The sequence below is a fragment of the Cydia splendana genome, chromosome 10 (genome assembly GCF_910591565.1).
Source record: "Cydia splendana chromosome 10, ilCydSple1.2, whole genome shotgun sequence".
Classification (NCBI taxonomy): domain Eukaryota; kingdom Metazoa; phylum Arthropoda; class Insecta; order Lepidoptera; family Tortricidae; genus Cydia; species Cydia splendana.
In genome coordinates, this window is record NC_085969.1 from 600,495 (window position 1) to 625,516 (window position 25,022).

At 37.3% G+C, this 25,022-nt stretch overlaps 1 protein-coding gene and 1 long non-coding RNA gene across 2 annotated transcripts in view; both read left to right on the forward strand.

Moving 5' to 3' along the window:
* Positions 1-25,022, forward strand: part of LOC134794095 (uncharacterized) — a 304,721-nt gene that overhangs the window by 134,520 nt on the left and 145,179 nt on the right. Inside the window, exon 2 of the mRNA XM_063765791.1 lies at positions 624-959. Within this exon, the coding sequence (XP_063621861.1) occupies positions 652-959 (308 nt within the window). The 5' untranslated portion in view covers positions 624-651. The remainder of the gene's footprint in view (positions 1-623; positions 960-25,022) is intronic.
* LOC134794103 (uncharacterized) overlaps positions 1-25,022 on the forward strand; it is a 207,212-nt gene that overhangs the window by 11,928 nt on the left and 170,262 nt on the right. The gene's annotated exons all lie outside the window — the stretch shown is intronic.

The following is a 25,022-nucleotide window of genomic DNA, read 5'->3' on the forward strand; positions in this document are numbered from 1 at the left end:
TAAACGCTAGTTGTAAATAAATATGAGGTTTTAAACGTAAGTGGTCGGTTCCAGCGATTACGCTTTTTTTTGTGGCAATTTGGCGTCGGCCGGACTTTTTGCTGCCAGCTTTAATCGGTGTTGCCATTTCAAAGGGAGCTCGTTGCGTTCTCTTTTTTAATTCGTGCCGTACGTAGTTTGACGGTTGTTTGATGGAAATATTTTTAGGCTAGCGTATGTGAAAAAATGTTCGAAAATATATTTGGTATCGTTTTTGTCGGATCGTTCTAAAAATACTGAAATGTTTTTAAATCTGACGAGAATCTACGTGACGATGGTTTGAGCCCAACATCTTGGTGCATAAAGTACGCAATTTGATCTCAAATATCTCTAGCTGTTTTTCTTATGTGTTCACATGAACATGTGTGCAGACTTGAAGTGCTCTATAGAATGAAATAAAAAAAATCATGTCTAGTCTGACTTCCAAATCTGTCAGTTTTAGTCGCGAAATTAATTTTTTGATGAATGTTACGCGCCTACTATTATTTCACCATATATACTCGTAATTCATTGGTCATACTCGCGCCAAACGATAGTACTTAAAATGATTGGTACAGCAATAACATATCTTTCTCTTTTTCCAGCTCCCACAATGGCGCGATGACGTGAACAATGCTGCTGCAACAGGCCTCCCCGTCGCCTGGACCCAGCGGCACCAGCTCCCCCCACCCCTCACCCCGCCCAAGCCTCCCCCGCTCCCCTCTAAGCGATGCAAGCCCCAGGGCTAGCCCGAAGTTCGCGAGTCCCACGTTGGGTGCCAAGTTTGGGAGCCCCACGTTGGGCGCCAGTCCTAAGTTCAGGAGTCCGAAGCTTAAGAGGACGGCGGTTGAAGATGAAGCGGCGCTGGAGAGGATACAGGCGGAGCTGAAGGAGGGATGGAGCGTGCATACTGGAAGAGAGGGGAGACTGTATTATTGCAAGTAAGTGCTTTAAATGTTTTGAGGAAAAACGCATTTCTGACGTTGCTTTTAAGGAGGAATGTAGCCACCATTTGCCGTTTAGTTGATAAAGCGAAAAATAAGCAAAATAAAACTATGTGATAAAGACCAAAACTTGGGAAATCAGTAGGACAACAATAGAGTTAGACCGAGAAAAGTCTGCAGCGATTTTGATAGCACACGCAGTGCATGTGTTATTTTAAACATCAAACTTCTATGAAATTATGACGTATAAATAACACATGCACTGCGCATGCTATCAAAATCGCTGCAGACTTTTCTTGGTCTAACTCTAGTAACATACTGAAATTACTTAATTGGTTTATTAGAAAACACAATAGGGCGACACTGGACGATCGATGCAGTCTTAAGCTTGGGACTGGTCTGAAGTTCACAAGCGCTAAATTCGTAAGCCCTAGTTGGGTGCCAGTCCTTTGGGAGCCCTACATTTGCTATACTTGCATTTGCATTGGAAGTAGGTACTTCCATGTGATAAACTATGTGATAAACCAAAACTTGGGAAATCAGTAGGACAACAATAGAGTTAGACCGAGAAAAGTCTGCAGCGATTTTGATAGCACACGCAGTGCATGTGTTATTTTATACGTCAAACTTCTATGAAATTATGACGTATAAATAACACATGCACTGCGCATGCTATCAAAATCGCTGCAGACTTTTCTTGGTCTAACTCTAGTAACATACTGAAATTACTTAATTGGTTTATTAGAAAACACAATAGGGCGACACTGGACGATCGATGCAGTCTTAAGCTTGGGACTGGTCTGAAGTTCACAAGCGCTAAATTCGTAAGCCCTAGTTGGGTGCCAGTCCTTTGGGAGCCCTACATTTGCTATACTTGCATTTGCATTGGAAGTAGGTACTTCCATGTGATAAACTATGTGATAAACCAAAACTTGGGAAATCAGTAGGACAACAATAGAGTTAGACCGAGAAAAGTCTGCAGCGATTTTGATAGCACACGCAGTGCATGTGTTATTTTATACGTCAAACTTCTATGAAATTATGACGTATAAATAACACATGCACTGCGCATGCTATCAAAATCGCTGCAGACTTTTCTTGGTCTAACTCTAGTAACATACTGATTTATACATAAATTACTTAATTGATTTATTAGAAAACACAATAGGGCGACACTGGACGATCGATGCAGTCTTAAGCTTGGGACTGGTCTGAAGTTCACAAGCGCTAAATTCGTAAGCCCTAGTTGGGTGCCAGTCCTTTGGGAGCCCTACATTTGCTATACTTGCATTTGCATTGGAAGTACTACAGACTCAGTATTATGGTAATAAGTGCTAAAAAGTAAAGCGACTTGACATGTTACGGTACTGAGTTAATTTCTCAATTCAAACTTCCAACAAGGATTTAAATTCCCCGTCATGTTGTTAGCGAATGGTTCCGTCGACTCTCAGGTACCTGCGTCGAGTCTAGACTCGTAATTGTTCCTCGGCTCTATTGTCGCTATGTTTGAAGCATGTTCTTAATTTTCTGCAAGGAAAGTACAGTGAGTTTTCAGCAACTTAAAACTTTAAGCTTAGCACGCATGCGAGGAAGTATTGCGTTAATTTTGTAAGAATTTGGTAATTTGAAATATCATTATACCGATGGTACTTAAGTCAGTAAGTTTTGAATGATTCACGGTTTTTTTTTTAATCCTTTTTTTTTAAGGGGTTTTGTCACGCAGTGACAATGTCACCCCCGTAATGAGATCTAATAGTAATAATGATGTAGTAGTGAAGTATTACCTACACCACTACATCACATATAAGTAAAGTTTGCACATCAACCTGGCCTCGTCTGATAGTGGCGATGCCAGGACGATGTTGCAACTACCTATGTTGGTAGATTTAATAAATGTCATGTCATTCCTGATTCACGGTTAGTTTCACTAGTCTTATATTATGAGGGTCTATATAACTTAGACACCCACCCGCTATCTTCAGTTACCCGTGTAACTGCGTCGAAATATCGGGAGCTCGAAAACAATACAAAAGGTAATCACGGTCCATATCCCGGTCGATATAAACTTAAGTATAAATAAAATATAAGTAATCACGTAATTTATTTAAAATTCAGTCTCCGCTTTTGCATAAAGGTACTACAATTAACATCCAAACTTTCACAATTATAATTCTAACATTTATGACAAATTTGTATGATTAATTATAAAAAATGTCTTTCAATCCCTATTAATATTATAAATGGGGTTGTAACTCTATCTGTCTGTCGCTTAAACCGCTGAACCGATTTAGAGATTTAGTATGGAGATAGTTTGGGAGCAGGGAAGAAAGTACTACAGTTTTAATCAATCATCATCATCATTATTCCACGCAGCTTACTAAAATCGGTGCTAGAGCTCCTTTGGCATGCTATCGGGAAATCACTAATATCGAGACAAACCCAAAGCAAATAAAATGTGAAGACAGAACAAACGTTATTAGATTGTCGTCCGAATATTATTATGTCATAAATCGCAGCTGCTGCATCTGCGTACAATCATAATCTCGTTATTTCTGTACTTTATGATCAAACTATGCAAAAATAATAGTTTCAAAAACCAAAGTGACGTACTGGAAATATATTGCTGGAACAAGCCCTCAATTGACTTTGTAAAACGAATACCTATATTTTGTTGAAAATATGTTTAAGTAAATCGATTTGAATGTCATTGACCGTTGTTAATAAACCCTTACGAGATTCTAAAAACACCAAATAGGGTTGTTATTTCGGTATTTTCCAGATGATATACTATTTATTTGTTTCTTGGAAACCAAGTAAACTTTTACTTCGAGATTCCTTTGGCAGAAAAGTACAAAAAACAAATGGCCCTTTACGGTCACAACCTCTTAAACGTAACCTCCAGTAAAGTTACGTGATAATATTTTGTAAACAAACAAATCGTTTTTCTGTGATTCCTGTCGTCTGCGCTATGCGGACGTGACCAAACTCAGAAACTACTATATCGTTCGTGTGTTGACGAGTTTCGGTAAACATAAACATTATAATTCTATATGTTACAACCGCACGCGTGTCTACGAAGGGAGCCGCGCTGCATACGCATCAGGATTTTATGTGGGTACGGTCAGGGAATTAGGTTTCTAATCTACAATAGCATTTATTATAATTTTATAATCCACATTTCTTCTCAGCTCCGCACGTCTTCTCTTTTCTCCGCCTCAGTGATAAGGCAGCCTTAGCCACAAATTTAGATAGCATATTCGAAATGTACGATCTTTATCATAAAGTTTTTATAGAAACTACCTGCCAATGAATAATGTAAAGGGTGTGTTAGGGCAGGAAGTCGCCAGGAGCCCACGTGAATAACTAATGGTATGGATAATCGAGCAAAGCCTATCTATACCCTACACTAAGCTATCGTGTGATGCCTAAGCTGGTTTATATTGAGTAGGTAACTTCGGCAGGTATCTAAGCAACGATGACGAACTCGGAGAGATGTTTTAAGGATGATAAAACGAACAAAGAAATATATCTTAGAACAAATAACAATCAAATCAACAGGCAAATTGAGATCTAAACTTATTAGTATTACTTTGAAAAAATAAATTCTAAGTCAATTTATTTCTTCAAAATGTTGAAGAAAACTTAAACTATTTACTATTCCATTTATAGACTATCATGAGTGACTAAACTCAATATCGTTCAACTCCAATATATTCTCTTCTCACGTTTTTATTTTATTGTATAGATTTCATATACTCTGCGGCACTCTTGATTACGGGATAGATGGTTGGATTGTATTTTCAAAACAATCCAACCATCCTGATCAACGGTCGTTTTATTTCTGAACATCTAAACACAAAACAGTAAAGTTAACCAACCTCCCCATTTTAATTTTCTACCCGTAATGGCCGTGTTCGCTTCGCAATTTGAAAACCTGTAACGAAGGACAATGTGGCTGCTTCCGGATTCATCAGGCTGACAATACGCATGTCCGGCATTCACTGCCGAGCTTATTATACAACCTTACAGTATATTATTATTTAGAATAAAGCTAAAATTATACAAATGTAACCAAATGGAAAGGTATATTTGTATTGAAATATTTTGTACCTATTCAAAGCATGATATGGTAAATGTCCATGGATATTTCAGAAGCTTGTTATTGGATTCATTCTAAAAATTCCAATGGCTTTTTAGGGTGATTTACTGCGGATGATAATAATAGGTGTTAGATTATTCAGATCATGACACCCTGTAAGGGCACTCAATAGTATTATTATTCTATACTATTCTAGGCTAGTCTGACGATGATTGATTATGATTTTGTAATGATAAATTTATATAGAAAACATTGGCGCTGCTGGAAAACATTCATAGGTAAAATGGACAAATTTGGATTTCCTTCTCTTCTGAGCTGTAGGAAAAGTAACACATAATGCATATTAACATTCAACATTTAACATCACGGCTATATTTATTTAAACTTTATTATACAACAATGTACAAATGGCCAAATGCTAATATAATATTTCACCTTCTATAGTACATTATTGTCGAGGCTCGGAAGTAGCTACTTGCAGGCTGAGGATTCGTTTTAAACGGACGACCTTGGGAGTCCGTTTAATTGAATCCGAAGCCAGCAAGTAGCCTTCCAGCCGAGTCATATATAGTGCTTTTCTCAAAAATGGTGCAAGAAATATAAATATCATAGAAATATTTTACAAAAGCAACTTTCTTAAGTATATATTTTCACAGAAAAAAGTAGAAACAATTGAAAAAATTAGCTTTGCCGCCTTTTTATTAAATAGTAGTGTATTTTTCTGCCAAAAATACGCCAACCTATTTGAGACAGCTAAATAGTCGCGGTACTAATCATCTGTTTGGCTGTTTAATGGGCCTGTGCCTTCATTTGATATGGCCATTTCAACTTTTAAAAAGTTTGGAACTCGACAAATAATGGAATTTGTATGCAACATTGCAGTCCCAAAATCGAGACTGCAATGTTTTTAACTTTTTAATTTTTGACTGACCATAAACTACGCGCTTCGCAACCTATTTTTTAAACGGCAACGTCGACTTTGCCGTCCATTTTTGAGAAAAATTATTAATCTCTCCTGCACCCACATGTCTTTGTTTGACCCAATGGTTGACTGATAGAAAATGCCTGAAAATTAGACAATCTGGCAGAAATAGATAAAACCAACCTACTTAAATCCACACAAGATACTTAGTTTATCGTAAGAAAATAAGGATTTTAGAAACCTAATCGCGTAGGAAGATGAAAGAAAAATCTGAACGCCCAAAATCACCGAACACAAACCTTTCCTCCGAGCGACACAATAATAATTTATCATACTTTGTGCTTAAAATTACATCTGTTTTCCTTCATAAATGTATTGTACTTACCATTAAAGTGAGTGTTGTGAGCCATGTTGGAAACAATATGGCGCCGCTTCCGGCTTCATTACGCGGATTGGATTCAAACAATGCGCCGCTCCCTCATAATAAATACACGCGTGATTACAAGATACAGCAGTCATGTTTTTACTGAAGTATAATTCATTGCGACAAAAATTCCCAGTTTTATTATGATTTTGGACTTAAAATTTATTAGATGAAGGCTTCATGATTTTAGGTATTTTCGAGAATCTTAAGCAACACTCAACATAGTTTTTCGAAAATAGATAGAACATATTCTGTTTCAGATAATTTAAAGAATCCTATGATTCAAAGAGCTTGTAAACCAATTGGGGTTAATGATTGACTCGGATCCATGTCCGTAATATTCATGAACCCAACAATGAGGCAGTGTACGGTGTTATAATGAGGCCCTTGTGACGTCATCAGCCTCGATTGTTGTACCAGCCCTTCAACTCTGATTGGCAGCGGTTTGTCGCCACTACACATATAATATTAGCTTTGTGTTGTGTCAAATCAAGGTCTATGTATGTATGTATGTACCTACAGTCGGTCGCCATCAAATATCGGCGCGATTCGGGACATGAATTAGAGATTCACTAGATATAAAATCGTAAAGATAAGTGACGTCCCACGGGTAAAGGTACCTTATGGCGGTTGGCGATTATTAACGCCGCTCCAATATTATGCGCTATGCGACGTAAGCGCCAGCCGCCATGGTACCTTTTGCCGTGGAACGCCACATATCTTTACTATTTCATATCTAGTGAATCTCTAATTCATTTCCCGAATCGCGCCGTATATCAGAGCGGCCAAGGTGCTCAAAATATCTGAACATACAATGTAATTTCCAGATAATATGTGGAGGCTTTGTTTACATAATATATTTGTAAAGAACTTAGCCGCTATTATATATCTGATGGCTACTGGTACAACTACCACTGAGAGAGGTACTTGTATGAGAAGTATAGTATGCATTGCATCCCGATATTTTCTATAATAAACTTAGTTAAGCGGAGTTCGAAGGTTAAGTGGACTTGAATCCAAGGTTCGGTCGCGGATTTTGATTTAACTTAATGCAGCCATCTAGCACCTAAAATGTTTAGCTAGCATCCTTTTTTCCTACTTGTTTAGTAACTTGTGATACGTATTGTAACTTTTGAATATCAAAATTGGTTTTAGTGGAATAGAGAAAAACAGAACAGAGGAACATTTATCGTATTTTATTAGCGTTAGTATTATTTTTCAAATGCATTATTATTTTACGACTAACGCCTGTTTACCTTCAGCGATAAAACCTGAGTCTAAAAAGGGGTGTTATACAATAAATTGCGTTCTTCAATGATTACGAAAGCTGTTAACTTCATAATTACAGCCTAAATTGAAGTTTTATTACCCGTGAAGGGTAATTAATCCTTTATTAAAGTGCCTCGACAGGTCTGAAAGCGTAGTACCTAAATGGCTAGGTTTCCAAAATATAGGTGGGCCATTTTATTTAACGTTGTATCGTACACTACATTTCTTTTCAAATTTAGGATGTTTTATGTTAATTCTACTCAGAATCACGAGCCTTTTCGATCAAATAGGAGCAAAAAAGTGTCCCTAAAAATCCACACTATTTTTGATTTTTCCATTCTGTTACCGTCTTACAAATATGGTAACGGAATGATAATAAAAATCTTGGGATAGGTAGGTACTGTACTATACATACATCCATTTTTAATCCACAAGTACTTACCCTAAAAGTGCTGACATATAAAACAGATTCTTTCGACACGAGCAAAAGTAAACAAAACCACGTGTGAAACCTTCGGTGACGCAACAAACTTACACTTGCGGTCGCAGGAGGCGCCGCGGTCGCCACGCTCTACTAACCCCGTTCGTGATGTCATCGCTTCCAGTTTTCGCCACCGGCATATGTAATTTTGTAGTACGGCAAAGTTAGGTTTGCGGTTTATGAAGTGCTTCGGTTGAGTTCTCATGGTCTCAGGAAGTATTTGCATCGATTGCGCAGATTTTTTTACAACGTTGGTGGTAAACGAGCATACATCATAATAGGAAGCGGTTACCTGTAAATATGATAATTATTTTGTCGTATCCTATAAAAACTTCTATATCAGCCCCAGGGGAGCCAGTAGCACTTTGAACTTATAGCACAGCTTTTACCCAGGTGCAATTTTTATGGCCATTTTATGAATTAATTCATATATTGCTAATGTGTCCATGCAAGTTTGCAGCTCTTTGTACTATAAATTATGTAGTTGAAGTACTGCAATAATATTTTTTTTTTTTTTTTTTTTGAAATTTAATTCAGGCAACAAGGCCCATATTACAAATACCTTACAGACTAACATACATATGTATTTTATAAACTTAAAACTAAACACTATTTAGTCGACAAAACGGCGTGGCTCCGTTGCATCGGCTGCTCTTGTGTCGGATTCGGCAGTTTGCCCCGGAACCTCCGAAACACGACACCTTTCGGCCAGAAGTCGACGCACTCGATGGTTCCCTGCAGCGGTCGCGGCACGCGCACCACAAAAGAGTTGAAGTGCACGTAGTGGCGCGATCGAAGCTGGAATACCCTCAGCGTGTAGCCGGTCTTCTGGTGTACATACTCCACCACTTCAGCAGCCGTGGCGGTGTAATGCAGGCGCGATACGTACAGCGCCTTACTCGGTGTAGCAATCCGCAAGCCAGAATTAGCCGGTTCGGCGGTACCACACTGAGTCTTACGAGGCGCCGTGCGCGCCTTCTTCTTTCTTATATAGGTAATATGTAGGTAGTACCTTGAATTGAACTAGCAGAGTCGGAGCGTACTTCCAAAGAAATTACATACCTACTCTGAAACCGTCAAAACGTTTGGATTTAGATCCTTTTCTTTTGTTATTTACCTAATGTAATATTTAATTGCACAAACGGGTCTACCGCGATATAATTTCATTGTTATATCGCGGTAGACCCGTTTGTGCAATTAAATATGTGTACAAAACGCGAGAGTTTAAAGTGTTATAATGTAATATTCTTTCGTTCGGTGTTTTAAGTAATATTCACCCAAGATCATGTAAACACGCCATAAGTTATGCGAAATTGCCGCCTCTGCATTTCGGCGACCGCACTCATAAGTTGGTCGTATCCTTTACCTTATTCGTTGGCAACCCGCCAATGTCAGAGTATCTGGCACGACTGAAGGACTTGTATCCATGGTCATGCAATAAAAAAAAAATATTGAGTTCCTATCTGGCGCATTCGAATTTTTACATCTAAACTTAGTTTAATATTGATTTCATGTTGCCACTAGCAATGCTCCGCAATGCCGATCAGTCGAGACTTTCTATACAAAGAATACTAAATCTTTCTATCTATGTATAAAAATTATACTTAGTCATGTTTTTAAAAAACACATGTAAATATATATTTTACTTTCTTCGTGTTCGAAATGAAAAGTAAAGTGTTTAACTCGGGTGAAAGGCATCATTTCAAGCCAAACTACCTCTGCAGAAATAACTCCCTTTCATCCCTTGGCTACAATCTACTATACTTTATGACCCGAAAATTAAACCACATCAATTTTAATTTCAATGTGGTTCTGGACGTAATGTTTCCGTCAATCACTTAAGTGCATATTTACCTGAATTTAACGGATTAAAAGTAAAAATGTTTGATGTACTAAGTATTTTCCTGGAATCCTATAGATGATCAATATTAAAAATACTTAAAAGAACAAGAGACTCAAAGAACAAACCCAGCAAACAGAACAATTACGAAGTTTGAAGCGGGCTCCGTACATTTCTGAACCGAGAAGTCCCATTTACATACATTTTCATACACATTTACGTCCTTATAGATTTGAATGGAGGTGTCGATGGCGGTCTGGTTGGATTGGTTTACAATTACTAAGTTTGATTTATTGCTAAATGCTGATTTTGATGACCGAAATAGAAATGCTTGATTTCAGTGGCGAAGTTTGATTTCACGAACGGGTTTGTATATTTAACTAATAAACGTATAAGACTATGAAACATGTAAGTACACTTATATAATTAATCAGCATCAAGAGCAGCTAATAAAGGAGATATGTATAACTAAAAGAAAGTGACTGACCAAGGTAAAATAGCGGCCAAACAGTTTGCTTTTAATTCAAAGGGTTCACTTATGATTCCTATAAGTAAGTGTTCGTTTCAAAAACCCACATCGTATCTTAATGCTGTTCATTATGTAGCAGTCCCATAAACTACTATAGCGCATATTACAGGAAAACGGGCTATTACAGTATTATTACAGTTGCGGTGCAATGGGTTATTGCCATGCCTCGGATTTGTTATTGCATGGTAAGATGAAAAAAAACTACGGAGTCGATATTAAAATTAAAATTTAACTCATATTCATACTCATTCGTTTAATTAATATCGGAAGTAAATTATAAATGAAACAGTAACGGTTATTGCTTCAATCATTAGGCTGGAATATGGCGTGCTACCGGTTCCGTTGCTACTTTGTAATAATTTCGCAATATTGCCATACTATGTACATATCTAATACTTAATTTTGGTGTACTTGGAAAACAATTAATGATTAAAGTTCAATCTGCATCTCGTTCTAGTTTATAATGTTTTGAGTTTTACAAAAAAGGGTTTGAATTAAAATAAAGTTAAATTATCGTATTTCAAAACCAATAAACAATACAAGCAGCCATCTGTTATTAGATTTAGTAGCCTATCTATACAGTGAAGCACTGTGCTGCTAGTTAGTGCGAATTTCATTTCCATAGTTGAATACGCAACGATTCAATCACTGCATCTTGCATACATTACGGTTGATGTGTACATTTCATAGTGTAGTATACATTGCTGCCTTGTTGCAAACTAAAATAGGTATGCTTGTGTCAAGAGGAAAATGTATGTTGACAAATATGTCGTCAATGTTTGACATTAGTCTTTTTTTGACGTTGTTTTTGATCTTGTTAGAGATCCAAGTCTGTTGTAGAGGCTTGAGTATTTTTATAGCTCTATTTTTTTTACATAACATTTTAAAATGTGTCTTCATGTACCTAATAAATTCATCAGGTAGGTACACCGTACTATATCGCTTATATTTTTACTAGTTACCTACTACTAGGATTTTTATATTCTTAACTACCTACCTAACTACAACATTTTTGGTTGAGACTTTATTCGGCGGCTCGAGTCGAGGTAATAAATACTTGATAAAGGACTCGAAAATTTTAATAGCGCAGTCTCTTAAAAATGAGTAGTTCTGCAAATTTAGAATGAAAAGACAAGTTCCTTCCTACCAACACTACTGTTATATCAAGCCGCAATGTACAACATTCATTCGACACAAACTAATCAAATCAAGACGTTGCATTGCGTAATTTGTATAGCCAATTAATGGTACAATTAAATTTGAATCTTATTGTGTTGTTTTAGAGTTCAATGTTTAAGTAGCTTCGTAATTGGAATTGAGTCCTTATAGAATAACAAGGTAATCATCGGTGAAATTTAAAATTAATCTTAGTTTGTTAACGTTGAGTTCAATTTTGAATAACCTCAAATTTATACTTAAGACTTTATGGAATATAGTAACCCGATATACCGACTCGATGCTAGATAATTAATAATGTGTTAGCGATCATGCTTTAGTTAATAATAGGTAATAACAGTAAATAATAGGGGTTATAATTAAACTACTGTGTAATGTGTTGAGGGTGTTAATAATGAAATACAATACAGGTAGTTATGTTCAACAGTTTGGTAATTATTGTGGAAACAGAAGCTGCAAATCAGGAAACTAGTTTACACCATTTTTTTTATTAGGGGTTAAAAGGCGCAGGTGGAGGCTAGTGGTAGTAAATAAAGGATAGGTGTAAATAATAAAACCTCTCGCTGCCCCAACATATGTCCCATAGCTCTTAATCGCTGACATAAGAGCTATGGGACATATTTTTGAGTATGATGTGTGCACCCATATTTTTACACTTGACTGTACAAAATGTTTACGTACATACGAGTATATACATGTTTCTAGATACACCACATATTTAGTGCCTCATGCCCCTTCCTAGAATAATGTGTTAACGCTCATGATAAAGGGGCTGTCACACTCCGAGACAGCCGTGTCACGAGTAAACCCTCGTAATAAAGCGGGCTTTATAATCGCTCAGGAGCGCCATTTTGTGTGGAGTATTACACTCTAAAGCAGTTAAAATGGGTTAGTTTGTACATTAATAAATATTATACATGCGAAACCAACTCTTGTCTGTCTATCTGTCCATCTTCTTTCGAATTAGACGACTGTTTTTTAGGGTTCCGTAGTTCCGTACCCAAGGAGTAATAAAAACGGGACCCTATTACTAAGACTCCACACTGTCCGTCTGTCCGTCTGTCTGTCACCAGGCTGTATCTTATGATCTGTGATAGCTAGACAGTTAAAATTTTCAGGGATGACGTATTTCTGTTGCCGCTATAACAACAAATAAGTAAGTACTAAAAAGTACCTACGGAAGCCTCGGTGGACGAGTCCGACTCGCACTTGTCCGGTTTTTATGATATTGGAAGCTTTCATCGTAGAGGTTAGAACTCTAATAGAAGTTAGATTGTATGTTTTATTAAAATTATAGTACTTTTACAATTCCTGGCAGATATCTATCTGCTTCTTTTGTTACTTATGCTTTTTTTTGACATTTAGATTTTATTCTAGAAATTCTAGACTAGTATTTTTTTATACAATCTTTTTAATGTTTGACGATCTTTTTGTGAAATTCTTAGTGTTAAATTTGATATGTATAATAATCCAATTTTATTATGGAATAATATTAACGTCAATAAATTGCTCTGATAATTAGATTAAGATTAATTACGATTCATAAGAGCTTGTTGCTAGGCCTACATGAATAAAGTATATTTTGATTTTGTGTTTGATTTTGATTTTGAACGTTTTTAGCATTTAGTATTAGGTACGACTATTACATATTTTATGAGATACAAATAAAGAAGTAATGTACGAAATATCATTTGATATTTACCACTAGCTTTTCGGTGAAGGGAAACATCGTGAGGAAACCTGCATACATCTGCGAAGAAATCCAAAGGTGTATGTGAAGTCTCCAATCCACATTGGGCTAGCGAAGGGACTATAGCCCAAGCCCTCTCGCGCATGAGAAGAGGCCTGTGCCCATCAGTGGGACGTATATAGGCTGAATTATTATTATTATTTTTACAAATAATGATTTAAAAATCAAGCCGAGAAAGCGGATAATATATTTCCACAGTAATTCTCCTGTAGGTACACTTCATAGAAAGTCCTCTAAAGACCGCAGTGACAGAACTGTCACTGTATGACAGCTCCTTCATCACGCTAAGCCTCCATAATGCACAATTGATTGCCACTGACACTGGTTCTCAAACTGGAGGCATGTGATACATAATCTAGAGTCGCACCAAACAAAGTCTGCAGCGGATTTGATAGCCCACGCAGTGTAAGTGTTATGTATACGTCATAATTTCATAGAAGTTTGACGTTTAAAATGACACTTGCACTGCGTATCAAAATCGCTGCAGACTTTTTACGGTCTGACTATAGCTATATTTATTCGTACAGTTAGCAGCAGAAGTCGCTAAGCGGGCGAGCTGTTCAAACTGATCTTGACGCGACTTTAGTATGAAGAGAATACTAGCGTGTCAGGGTAATTTTGAACACCTCGCCCGCTTAGCAACTTCTGCTGCTGACTACTATTAAAAGTATTAGATTTTTATTTATTTATTTCAAGCACCTGCCGCGATAGCAGAGGACGCTGGTTCGATTCCAGCCTTGGGAACTGGAGGCCTTAGTCACTTTTTCTTATATTACATTTATTTTTAGCTTTTCGTGTTCAAGCTTTGTTCGACACACATCGGACAGAATAAAGCCAGCTATTGAAGGGATCTTTTAAAAAAACCTAGGTATAGTAGTATCAAATGATTGTCGATAACTTGTTACATTATCGACATGATACCTTTGTGACTATGACTGTAACCAAGTTAACAAAAATTGGAGCTGCTGGTTTCGTGATTATGATCAGGGTTGGGCAACCTAAGGTCAGTTTATAACAAATTTAGGCAGCTTGAAGTTAGGAACCCTTAAAAATGGTCTGCACTGAGGAAAGGTTGGGAAACACTGGACTGGGATTACAGGGCTAGGCGACCCAAGATCGGTTTATAACAAATTTACTAAATTTAGACACCTTTCAGTTAAGAACCCCTAAAATGGTCTTAACTGAGCAAAGGTTGGGAACCGCTGGACTCGGATTACAGGGCTGGGCAACCCAAGGTCGGTTATAATGAATTAAGGTCCCGTTTGATTGATTATGTCACGTGCTTATTGCGAATGATATCGGTTTTGCTTGATTGGTTTTTGTCGGGAAACAGGAGTAATAATAATAAAATATATGTAGGGATTCAAACTTTTAGCTATAATATTAGGTAGGTATATATATTTTGTAATATAAAACATGTTTAATTTTCATATATTTTCAGTTGTATTTGTGTAATCCCTACTCTGCATACCATAGCAGTATAGTTTGAGTATAAAATAGCTAGTGATATTGTCGAAGAATTTCAGGAGCAAAATTTTTAATACATGTATATTTTCAGAGTAAGTGTATAATCTTAGATGAATGGTAAAAACCCGCTCTATTTCTTCTGTCGCATGTTTCGCGCGGCGCCCTTTATCTTTTGTCCCTTTCTAATTCCCTAACTTTACTCCCTCTTCAGCTTTTAGAGCCCCCCTTGCCATTTCACTAGAGTGGGATTAATTTAGCCCACAACAATAGACAATAGATGTACTTAGTCCATACAGCTTCCATTGAGGGTGGTACCTAGTACCTATTGACGCCTACTCGAGGGTCACTTAAGCAGTGGCGGATTTGCCCTAAAGCCTAGTAGGCCCGGGCCTATAGTTCGTTTTTTTTTAGCATTAGAAAGAACTTGAGAGAAGGTAAGCGATCTTGACATGTCTTTTAATTGAAAAAAGCTTTTTAAAAATCAGTAACTATTACTTATGAAAGCAGAAGAATATAAATGATGGTATTAGATTCATAATTGTTATATATTTGCCGTAACTTATTTTAAAAATGTGTTTTTCAATTAAAAGACACATCAAGATTCTTTACCTTATTTCTAATGCTAAAAAAAGCGAACTAGGGCGACAAATTTTGACAAAAAATTCGCTGATGATAACAAAGAAATAACTCAAAATGTAGTCAATATGACGGCTCGGCCACGACATCGAGCGACTTGCGACGGCGGCAGCGATAACCATAGGTTGGAGCGAAAGGTCCAATCGCTGTGTCACGTCACGGTCCAACCTATGGCTATCGCTCCCGCCGTCGCAAGTCGCTCGATGTCGTGGCCGAGCCGTAATGGTTGCTGAGAAAGGGGCGGCTACAGGGCCTGGGGCCTAGGGCGGCAAATCTGCCACTGCACTCAAGAAACTCAAGATACGATCGTACGGTGATTTGCTTTCATTATATTGCTTTACGTAGGTAAGTACCTGTTTTGGTACCATGTCGCTATAGCTACACTTACCAATAAATATCTAAATATTTGAACTATCATAGTCACCTCTTTTATTTCCTGAGCAGGTCAATTTTCCAAAAATAGTTTAACGTACCATCGTTACCATTATCACGATCTATAAAATAGAAGCGCCCATTAAACTTATTCTGAAACGTTATGTCGGCGACTAGACCCTTAACTCGCCACCAAATGTTGTAGCTAAAGTATTTATAATCTTTCCTTTGTTCTCCTCCTTCAACTCCAAACTTTATACTGGCTTCTGGTGGTTACTTGAGGTTTCTAAAAAACCCTGACAGTCCGAGCATGTCAGGGAAAATCTTGACGTATGGCAACCCTACATTCATGAGCCTATTTGACTTATTTGTAAGTAAAATGTTATATATTTCGTATCATGTCATAAATGCTTTTATTTTTCCTTTTTTCAACACCCCACAGGCCTACAATTGTGTAGGCGTTCCACCGGTTCCCTGCAAACAAAAGCTAGAAGAATAGCGTTTTAACCCTCACACTGCTCCAGTTTTAACCCGCAAACCGTAATGAAGCCGGCTCTCCCAATTAGCCACATTCGTTAAGAGTGCGCGCGGACGCCTGCCCTACAATTGTTTAAGCTTAAGTAGGTCATAGTGAGGTTAAAAAACATAAACAAAGAGAATTAAGAGGGCTAACGCAAAATTGTAGTTTTTATATTGAATTTTTACACGTTTTAATCACGAACAAATGCCACGACAATAAACACTCGAAATCCAGACAAATATTTGCGAGGGCAGACCCTAAGCAAAACCTTACAGGGTTAAAGTTGGCCCGATAGAAAAATTTACGAAAATATGCCCAATGATCATTTATTTTCATTAGTATAATATCGTTACCCTGCATACCATAGGAGTATAACTATAATTTTAGTTATAAAATAGCTAATGATATAACCGAGGGATTTGACTAGCAAAATTTTAAACAGAAGATTAATTTCAGAGATATTGAGGAAAAACGTCAAAACCCGCGCGGTCGCGAAATCTTCTGTCGCAAGCTTCGCGCGGTGCGCCTAATCTTTTGTTCCTTTCTAATTTCCTGGCTTTACGCCCCCTCATAAATGATTGAGATTGATGAGAAATTGATGGTTGCACATCCTGATCTGCCTTGCTTAGGCTCACTTGCACCATCCCACTAACCCGGGGTTAAGCGGTTAAACCGCTAACCGAGTGTCAAATTGTACTGGTAACCATGGTAACTCTCTAACTCCAGGTTTAACCGGTTAACCCCGGGTTAGTGGGATGTTGCAAGTGGGCCTTAGTAGATTTGTGTGGTAACCGGACTCAACTGCAAGCTGCTAACGGTTATTAATCGACTCGTATTGTACATGTACGGTTCCAATCCCCAACATAGCGTCCATATTTACACCCGTTTGCGGATCCGCACTCCGGTCCGTTGCGTGAGTGAGACGGCGCTATGCACGTGCAAACCAGCATCTACACGTGTATATGCTCGCCCCGCTCGAACATGTGATGTGAAGACTGCCGTAGTGATTCGTCATCATTAGTCTATTTATATGAGGTATATCTACTCTTATGATTTTAGGCGGCAAATAAGAGTATTTTAATGATAACGAATAATAGTAACCATATGTAACATTTTGTCTGAAGTTTCGGATAATTCAACTAGCTATTCAAGAAATACCATAAATTTTACCATGACAAACTAAATGTAAGAGGGCGCACTACACCATTCTTTTTTTAATAAAGAAATCTGACCAAAAACGTTGCGTACCCCTGGATTAGAATGTCGTCAAGTCTAACTAGAGTTTGTATGTACGATCAAGGAATTTAATGTCAGTGTCATGCCGTACCTTCTCCTCACAGTGACAATAGTATGAAGGCCATAGCGACTTTCATATTGATTGTCACTGTGACAAGGTACTAAATAATACGAAAATTTAATTCTTTGATTGTATCTATTAGAATTTTGCTAAATACTTTCTACTTTTATTGTATTTATCCAAATAGATATCTTGGCAGTCTTTAGTTTTTATTGAAATACTGTAACTCTTTACTGTAAATCTAGCTCAGTTTATTACTGTAAATTTGTTTTCAAAAATACCTCCTAATACGATTGTTAATAAAACTTATGTAAGGTGTATTCGGGTAATACGGAATGTCGGATAATTCCGAAATTCAGATGAAAATCACCCTTAATTCCATCATAATAAAAGTCTCTTTTCGGAATTATCCGACAGTTTTCGACATTCGGAATTACCCGAGTAAACCCTAGTTCATTAAGAAACAATTTTAAACAATCATCATTATACCAAAATTACATCGTATTCTCAGCTCCTTCACTTCACAATTGTTTACTTAATATAATGCATTCACTGTTCTTATTAAACTAACACATACCCAAAAAGTCGTAAAAGCCAACAATTATGTTTAATAATCGGCCATTTTGTATAAAAAACGCTTACGCAAGCGCGGCGACTTCAAACTATGCGATTAGATAACCATATTGGGAACTATAGCCGTTGCATCCAAAATATGACGTTAGTAAGTTTATGAATACATTAAAAAATCGACCTTATATGTATTTATGTTAAGGTTGGAATTGGAATGAGGAAATCTCGAAAGATTGGACGAATTAAAACTGTAAATCTTGCTTCCATATTGTGACCTTAGAACCTTCATAACACATTTTAAAAACAACTTTATGTTGTTTATTTAGGGATGAAATTGGAATGAGAGGAAGTGGTAAAAATGGGCAAATGTAAATGCGATGGTTACGTAGTATTGGGAAGTAATGCATAACCGGAGTGCGCAATTAAGATATGATCGTATCGCGTGAGTAAAAAATGTTATGAAACTTTCTGTGATTTGCGAGCCCCGTTATCAATGATGCAGTTCATTAAAAACCGGCCAAATGGGAGTAGGACTCGCGCACGAAGGGTTCCGTACCATTTACGCAAAAAACGGCAAAAAAATCACGTTTATTGTATGGGAGCCCCACTTATTATATTCTGTTTTTAGTATTTGTTGTTACATTGGCAACAGAAATACATAATCTGTGAAAATTTCAACTGCCTAGCTATCACGGTTCATGAGATGCAGCCTGGTGACCGACAGACGGACAGACAGACAGACAGAGAGACGGACAGCGGAGTCTTAGTAATAGGGTCCCGTTTTTACCCTTTGGGTATGGAACCCTAAAAATCAGAGGTTAGCGAAAATATGTATCCTGATATTCGCCTTTAGTACATACATAACTTCTCCTTAACTAGCATAATTAAATCCCAACTCCACTATAACTTAATATCACGGGCGTTCAGTGAGTCAACATTTAGTAGGTACCTATCATTTTAACAATAAATAAAATGATTAGGAGTAGGCGAACGAATGGGGAAAATGGCGAAGTTAGGTTTATATTGGTGAATAGATAAAGTTCCTACTCTGGCGGCTTAGCACGGTCGCGTTTTTATCCCTTGTCACCATGCCTGTCACGTTCTAACAAGTATGTAAGTGCGAAAGGGACGCGCATAGTGATAGTCGATAAAAATGGAACCGTGCTGAGCCCGCTTGGACATATTAAGCGCAATTTCAAGATATGTCCTAAAACGTAGGTACGGTATTTGCGTAACTCAACGGAAAATTACATAGGTACTTCTTGGTCCCAGATTGGGACTTCGTATGATTACTATAGATATTATATATTTATTATATTTAACGTAGGTATTCTATATATTTGTTATATTGTTACTTCTAATTTTTATCTTATATTATTTATTCTTGCCCTCTTTTTTATAATTTTATTGACTTTCCTCTAGTCTATTGTACTCAGTGCTATATTTATCTACCGTTCTTCTTCAATTCTCATCTACTCAAAGGTTAACTGGAAGAAATCCCTTAAAGGTATAAGTTCGCCTTTGTACTGCCTATCCTGTGCCATAAATTTGTGTTTTGTGTTTTGTACAATAAAGAGTTTATACATACATACATTCTCCAAATTTTATCCATATATAACGGAAAAAAATCAATAAAAAAAAATCGGCCCAAATGAAAACCCATAAGCGCCACTTGCACCATCCCACTAACCCGGGGTTAACCGGTTAAACCTGGAATTACCATGATTACCATTAGGTACAATATGACAGTGGGTTAACGGTTTAACCGCTGAACCCCGGGTTAGTGGGATGGAGCAATTGGCGCTAAGTCTACACTCGAAAGGATATTCGTAGATAGACAGGGAGCACCTAATTATTCAGTTAGCGTAATCATTTTCCGACAATTCGTATGCTAATAGCAGAAATACAGCATAACTGAATACAGAACAAGTCTGGAGATAATTACCAGCAGCTCCCAGCTTCCATAGTTAGCGGGAATTGAGATAATTATGCGCTAGCTTTCATGCTTTACTGGAATTTTACTATACAATTTTGCCATTAAAGCGATTTGCCGGAAGCATGCAGGACTTGTTAGCACTCACACCGGAAGCATGTTGCCAGGCAGAGTGATGGCAGGTGGGCCAAAATGTTAACGGAATGGTGGACGAAAGGAGTGCCTGGCGTCCGTTGGCTCGTTGGGTGGACGACATTCGGAAGATTGCGGGTCACTTCTGGATGAGATTGGCTCGGGACCAGGATAAGTGGCGTACTCGAAGAGAGGCCTATGCTCAGCAGTGGGCGATAAAAGGATGATGGTGATGATGACACCGGAAGCAAGGGATAGGCTACCTACTCAATTTAGATATTAAATTCTAAATATTTGCTTTCTGTGTAGGTACCTATATATAAATTGTAAATTAAATGTTTATTCAGGAATAAAGCCATACGACATAATAATTATGCCATAATTACTTAGGTAGTTAATAAATTATCATGGTTGCAGTAAAGAATTATGAAAGGTTTATTAGAATGAGGCTTTAATTTGCGGAAATTAAAACAAAAATAATACTTTACTTATCCGCGACTCCGCGACATATAACGTGCTGGCCAATCAGTGCTAACCCCGCTAGGTACCTTACTTACCTATTATTAGATGGTCTGGCGTTTACATCTCCAACATCTCTTGAGGATTGAAATTATTCCTTGACCGTACCTACAATTTTTCTGCGTCCAAAAATTCAATATTCTAAGTATTCTATCGTCATCATAATTTAAGAGCATGGCTCTTGTCGGTGGAGTATGCGCCAGTTTTCGCGGTCCTCGGCCAGGTTCTTTAGGTCCCTGTAAGACACGACATTTGCTTTTGCTTTTAGTTGTTGTAACAACTAAAAGTGTTGTTACAACAACTAAAAGTATTCTAACACACCCCAATATTTGCGGTTACTCAAGTAACATATATTCACATCGAAAATACGTTGAAAGCTCAGGAAAATATTGAAATAGGAATCGGCTATCTAGACAAATTGCCTCAACATTTGATGTGGGCTAAAACACTTCACATCTCATCGAAACCCAACAACCCTTCAATTCATAAAATTGCGATCCACTCAATCAACCCCCTGAGGTCCGATATGTAAAAAACCTTAGTACATCATAACTTTGATGTGGTTTGGAAATTTAAACCTTAAGATTCACGTGTTAAGGTTGGTTTGCAATGTTCCGTGCGTTTACGTTAACCTAAAACATCAAATAAATTCAAAGGTCAATTGGTGAGATGTTTTTAAATTTAAACCTTTTATTTAACAGTACAAGGTGGTTTTTACATTGTATTATAAAGGTGCATAGTAAATTTTACATGTCGAAACTGTAAAAAATTACAGCGGGAAGTTTTTACAATGCGTTTTGCTGTTGTAGACTGTAACAAGATATCTTAGAAAAAAAAACATGATGGTTGTCGAACAGGATGCTTCCCAAATAAAAAATAAAATAATAAAACAAGATCAGAACACCACAAGTTCTTATATCCAAAAAAATTTTTTAAGGTTCATGGCGTTCAAAGGGTAACATGTAAGTATATGCAGGGGCGTATTTTTAAATTTGCCGCCCTGGGCCAGTAAGTTTTGCCGCCCCAGAAGTCAAGGAAGAAAAAGAAAATGCAATCCGCCAGGGGCGGCGTACGGCGCCTTTAGCGGATTGGCGCCCCGGGCCATGGCCCAGATGGCCCTAGGGTAAATACGCCCCTGGGTATAGGTAATTAAAAATAGAGTTAATAACGTGATTGAACACCTAGAGTCGAGCCAAACTAACTCGGCGTGGCATTTGCTATGACAAAGTGTGACAATGTCATTATTATGTCAAATTTATCTGAAAATAGCGACCCGCGCCGGCTTCGCAAGAGTTAACAAATTATACACCTAAATCTTCCTCAAGAATCACTATTGATATGTGAAAACCGCATGAAAATCCGTTCAGTAGTTTTTGAGTTTATCGCGAACAAACAAACAAACACAAAAATAGACAGACGCGGCGGGGGACTTTGTTTTATGAGGTGTAGTTATAATGACACCCCTTCATTTTGTCGGTGCAAAGTTACTGTATGTAAAGGGATATAGGTACAGTGTGGAAAAATAAGTCGGGCCCTGGAGGGAAACTACCTTAAATCCTTAAGTTGGCTCATTTTACTTAAAGGAGACATTCCTTTATTTTTGAAAAGAAACAAAACTGCATTCAAAGAATTTCTAAAACTCGCTTGCCTCGCCCGGGACTCGAACTGACTAAAAATTCCAAAAAAGCAGGTGGTGCAAATAGGTGATTTCAGGTAGGAATTTGTTACCGAAATTGGCTTGACATCCTTAAATCTAGATCTAGGCGTCTTTGGCATCTTCTGTTTGGGTGTCTAAAGAGATGTCTAGAAATGGAATAAGCTGGCAGCAGTAATTTTCCAATGACATTAAAATTCTATGTACCTACGTTTTCGTAATTCGGCAGATTTTTAGGACATTCGGTGAAATTGCGCTTATTATTGTATACAATTGTACAGAACAGGGAACTCTTAAGCTATCTATCAATTAAATTTTATCAAAATCTGTCGAGAAAAACCATCGACAATAATATAAAAATTTGCACACAGATCTAAAATCATAACCCTTCCCATTGCCAGATATTTAAAAGACAATGTCATTTGGATTTTGTATTTCTATTTAAAATATCCACTTTAATCACTTTGAAATTCAAAACATAATCAAAAGGGTAAAACGCTCTTAACCAACCCCTTTATTTAAAAAGGCTTAACTAAATAGAAACACGAAGAAAGCGGATAAATTCATTTTCCCGGCGTTACCTCTGAAAGTACTCTAATTTGATTTCTACGAGAATATTCTGCATATTTCTTGTTCGCTCGTAATTTAGGGATAGTACTCTGGGGCGTCTTTGTGTTGTTCTATTTTTGGCGTTAAGCTTTATTCTTATACAAAGAAAGCGTAATTTAGTGTAAGTAATATTGTGCTCGGTTTAATGAATAGACTTAGGATTTAGGTAAATTATCTTCAAAGCTTTGTTGGGCTTTGTTTAGGTTTAGAATAATAAAATAAACAATGTGGTTCATAAATCATAACTTTGCTTGGCTACGGATCCAGTCGGATTCTAGTTTATTTCTTAACACATTAACGGCTAACGTTTTAGTAGCGCTCGTAGCCGATCCCAGCGTTATTCCGCTTTGTAGAGGAAAACAACTACGAAGAGAGAACCCCTTATTCACCCCTTAGAGTATGGTCAGAGATAACAAAATCACTTTGTATTATACCGAGGGTTACTCGGACGCCATATAACCGTTGCAACAAAAGTTGCAGCGCAGTTTCTAAAGTGTGCCCCAGATAACTTGTACATGTACTAACAGAACTGACCATTGGTAGATCTTATGTCTTCGGAATAAGGTTTAAAATGTATCAGTTTATATGCAACTCGTCGTGGACGATGGAACTGTGGATGGCCAGTTAAACTTATGGAGGCCATACCCACTGCACTGTTCTGAATGCTGTAGATATGACCATTTCAAGGTCTGGATACTTAATGCCATCTCAATGACGCATTTTTTGCTTAGCTGTATGGGTTCTAAAGTTTGATGGAGATGGAGTAGGTATTCAGAGATACTCTTCGGAGTAGGAAAACATACTAAAGAAATTTAAAAAAAATACAATGTCCACAATCAACTTTGGTCTAGCGAGGACACGGTCTACTTAGCCGTTCAGATTAAAAGTACCTAATAAAATAGGATATAATCATTATGTCATCAGGCATTTAAACCACAAAATCATACCTAAGTAGTAGTAGTAATCACTTTATTGTACACAACACAGGTACCTAAGACCTAGATTCCCGCTACTAACATTGAATTTTCATAAGAAGTCCTTGCTTGCACTTTGAAATCACCAAGACAGCAGAAGTATATAAGATGTTACTCTTCTGCAATTACTAACTGTGACAAGCTCGCATTTCACTCAACAATACACCTGTAGTTTCATCCTTACTCGTCACCATTAGGGTTGAATTTTGAACGACACGTATAGGTAAGATAGGAACGTGTTCAGAATACGTCTGCAAATGGGGTGCCTCGAGTAAAAGGTGTGTAAATGTGGTAAAAGCCCGTACACTCGAGTGCGTAATAAAGTGGTCGTAAAAGGTACAGGGAGACTAATGGCGTTGAATCAACTACTTTTGCGGGAAGTGTTTTAGAGTATCGGTTAAGTTTGGAAAAGGTTTTTAGTGAAGTTGGGACGGTTTTTATATTGGCTGTGTCTCAAATATTTGCCAAAAGTTCTGCTAAACAGCATTAATACAGTTATAAATTTGAGAATATAGGTCAAATACTTAATGTTTGCCCCAGTTGGGGAAATTCAGATCCTGTAATATCCTCGTAATGAGGGGAATTTAGCCAATTAATATGACAAATTTCCGGAACGATGTGCAAAACATGAGAGCGGTGAGGGTTTTGAAACATGGCGATGGCATCTCGGAGTCCAATTTTGATTTTAATTTATTATTCTGAAACTGTTACGGATTAAAAAAAATACTGATTATTTGCAATATTATTAATGACAGTATGAGTATGTGAAATTATTTCATAATGACACACACATATGTCAAACAAATAACAAAACAAAACTGTTTTAGACCTACCTTTGGAATTATTTTTTTCTATGCCAATTTCGCCTAAACATATAATGAACACAT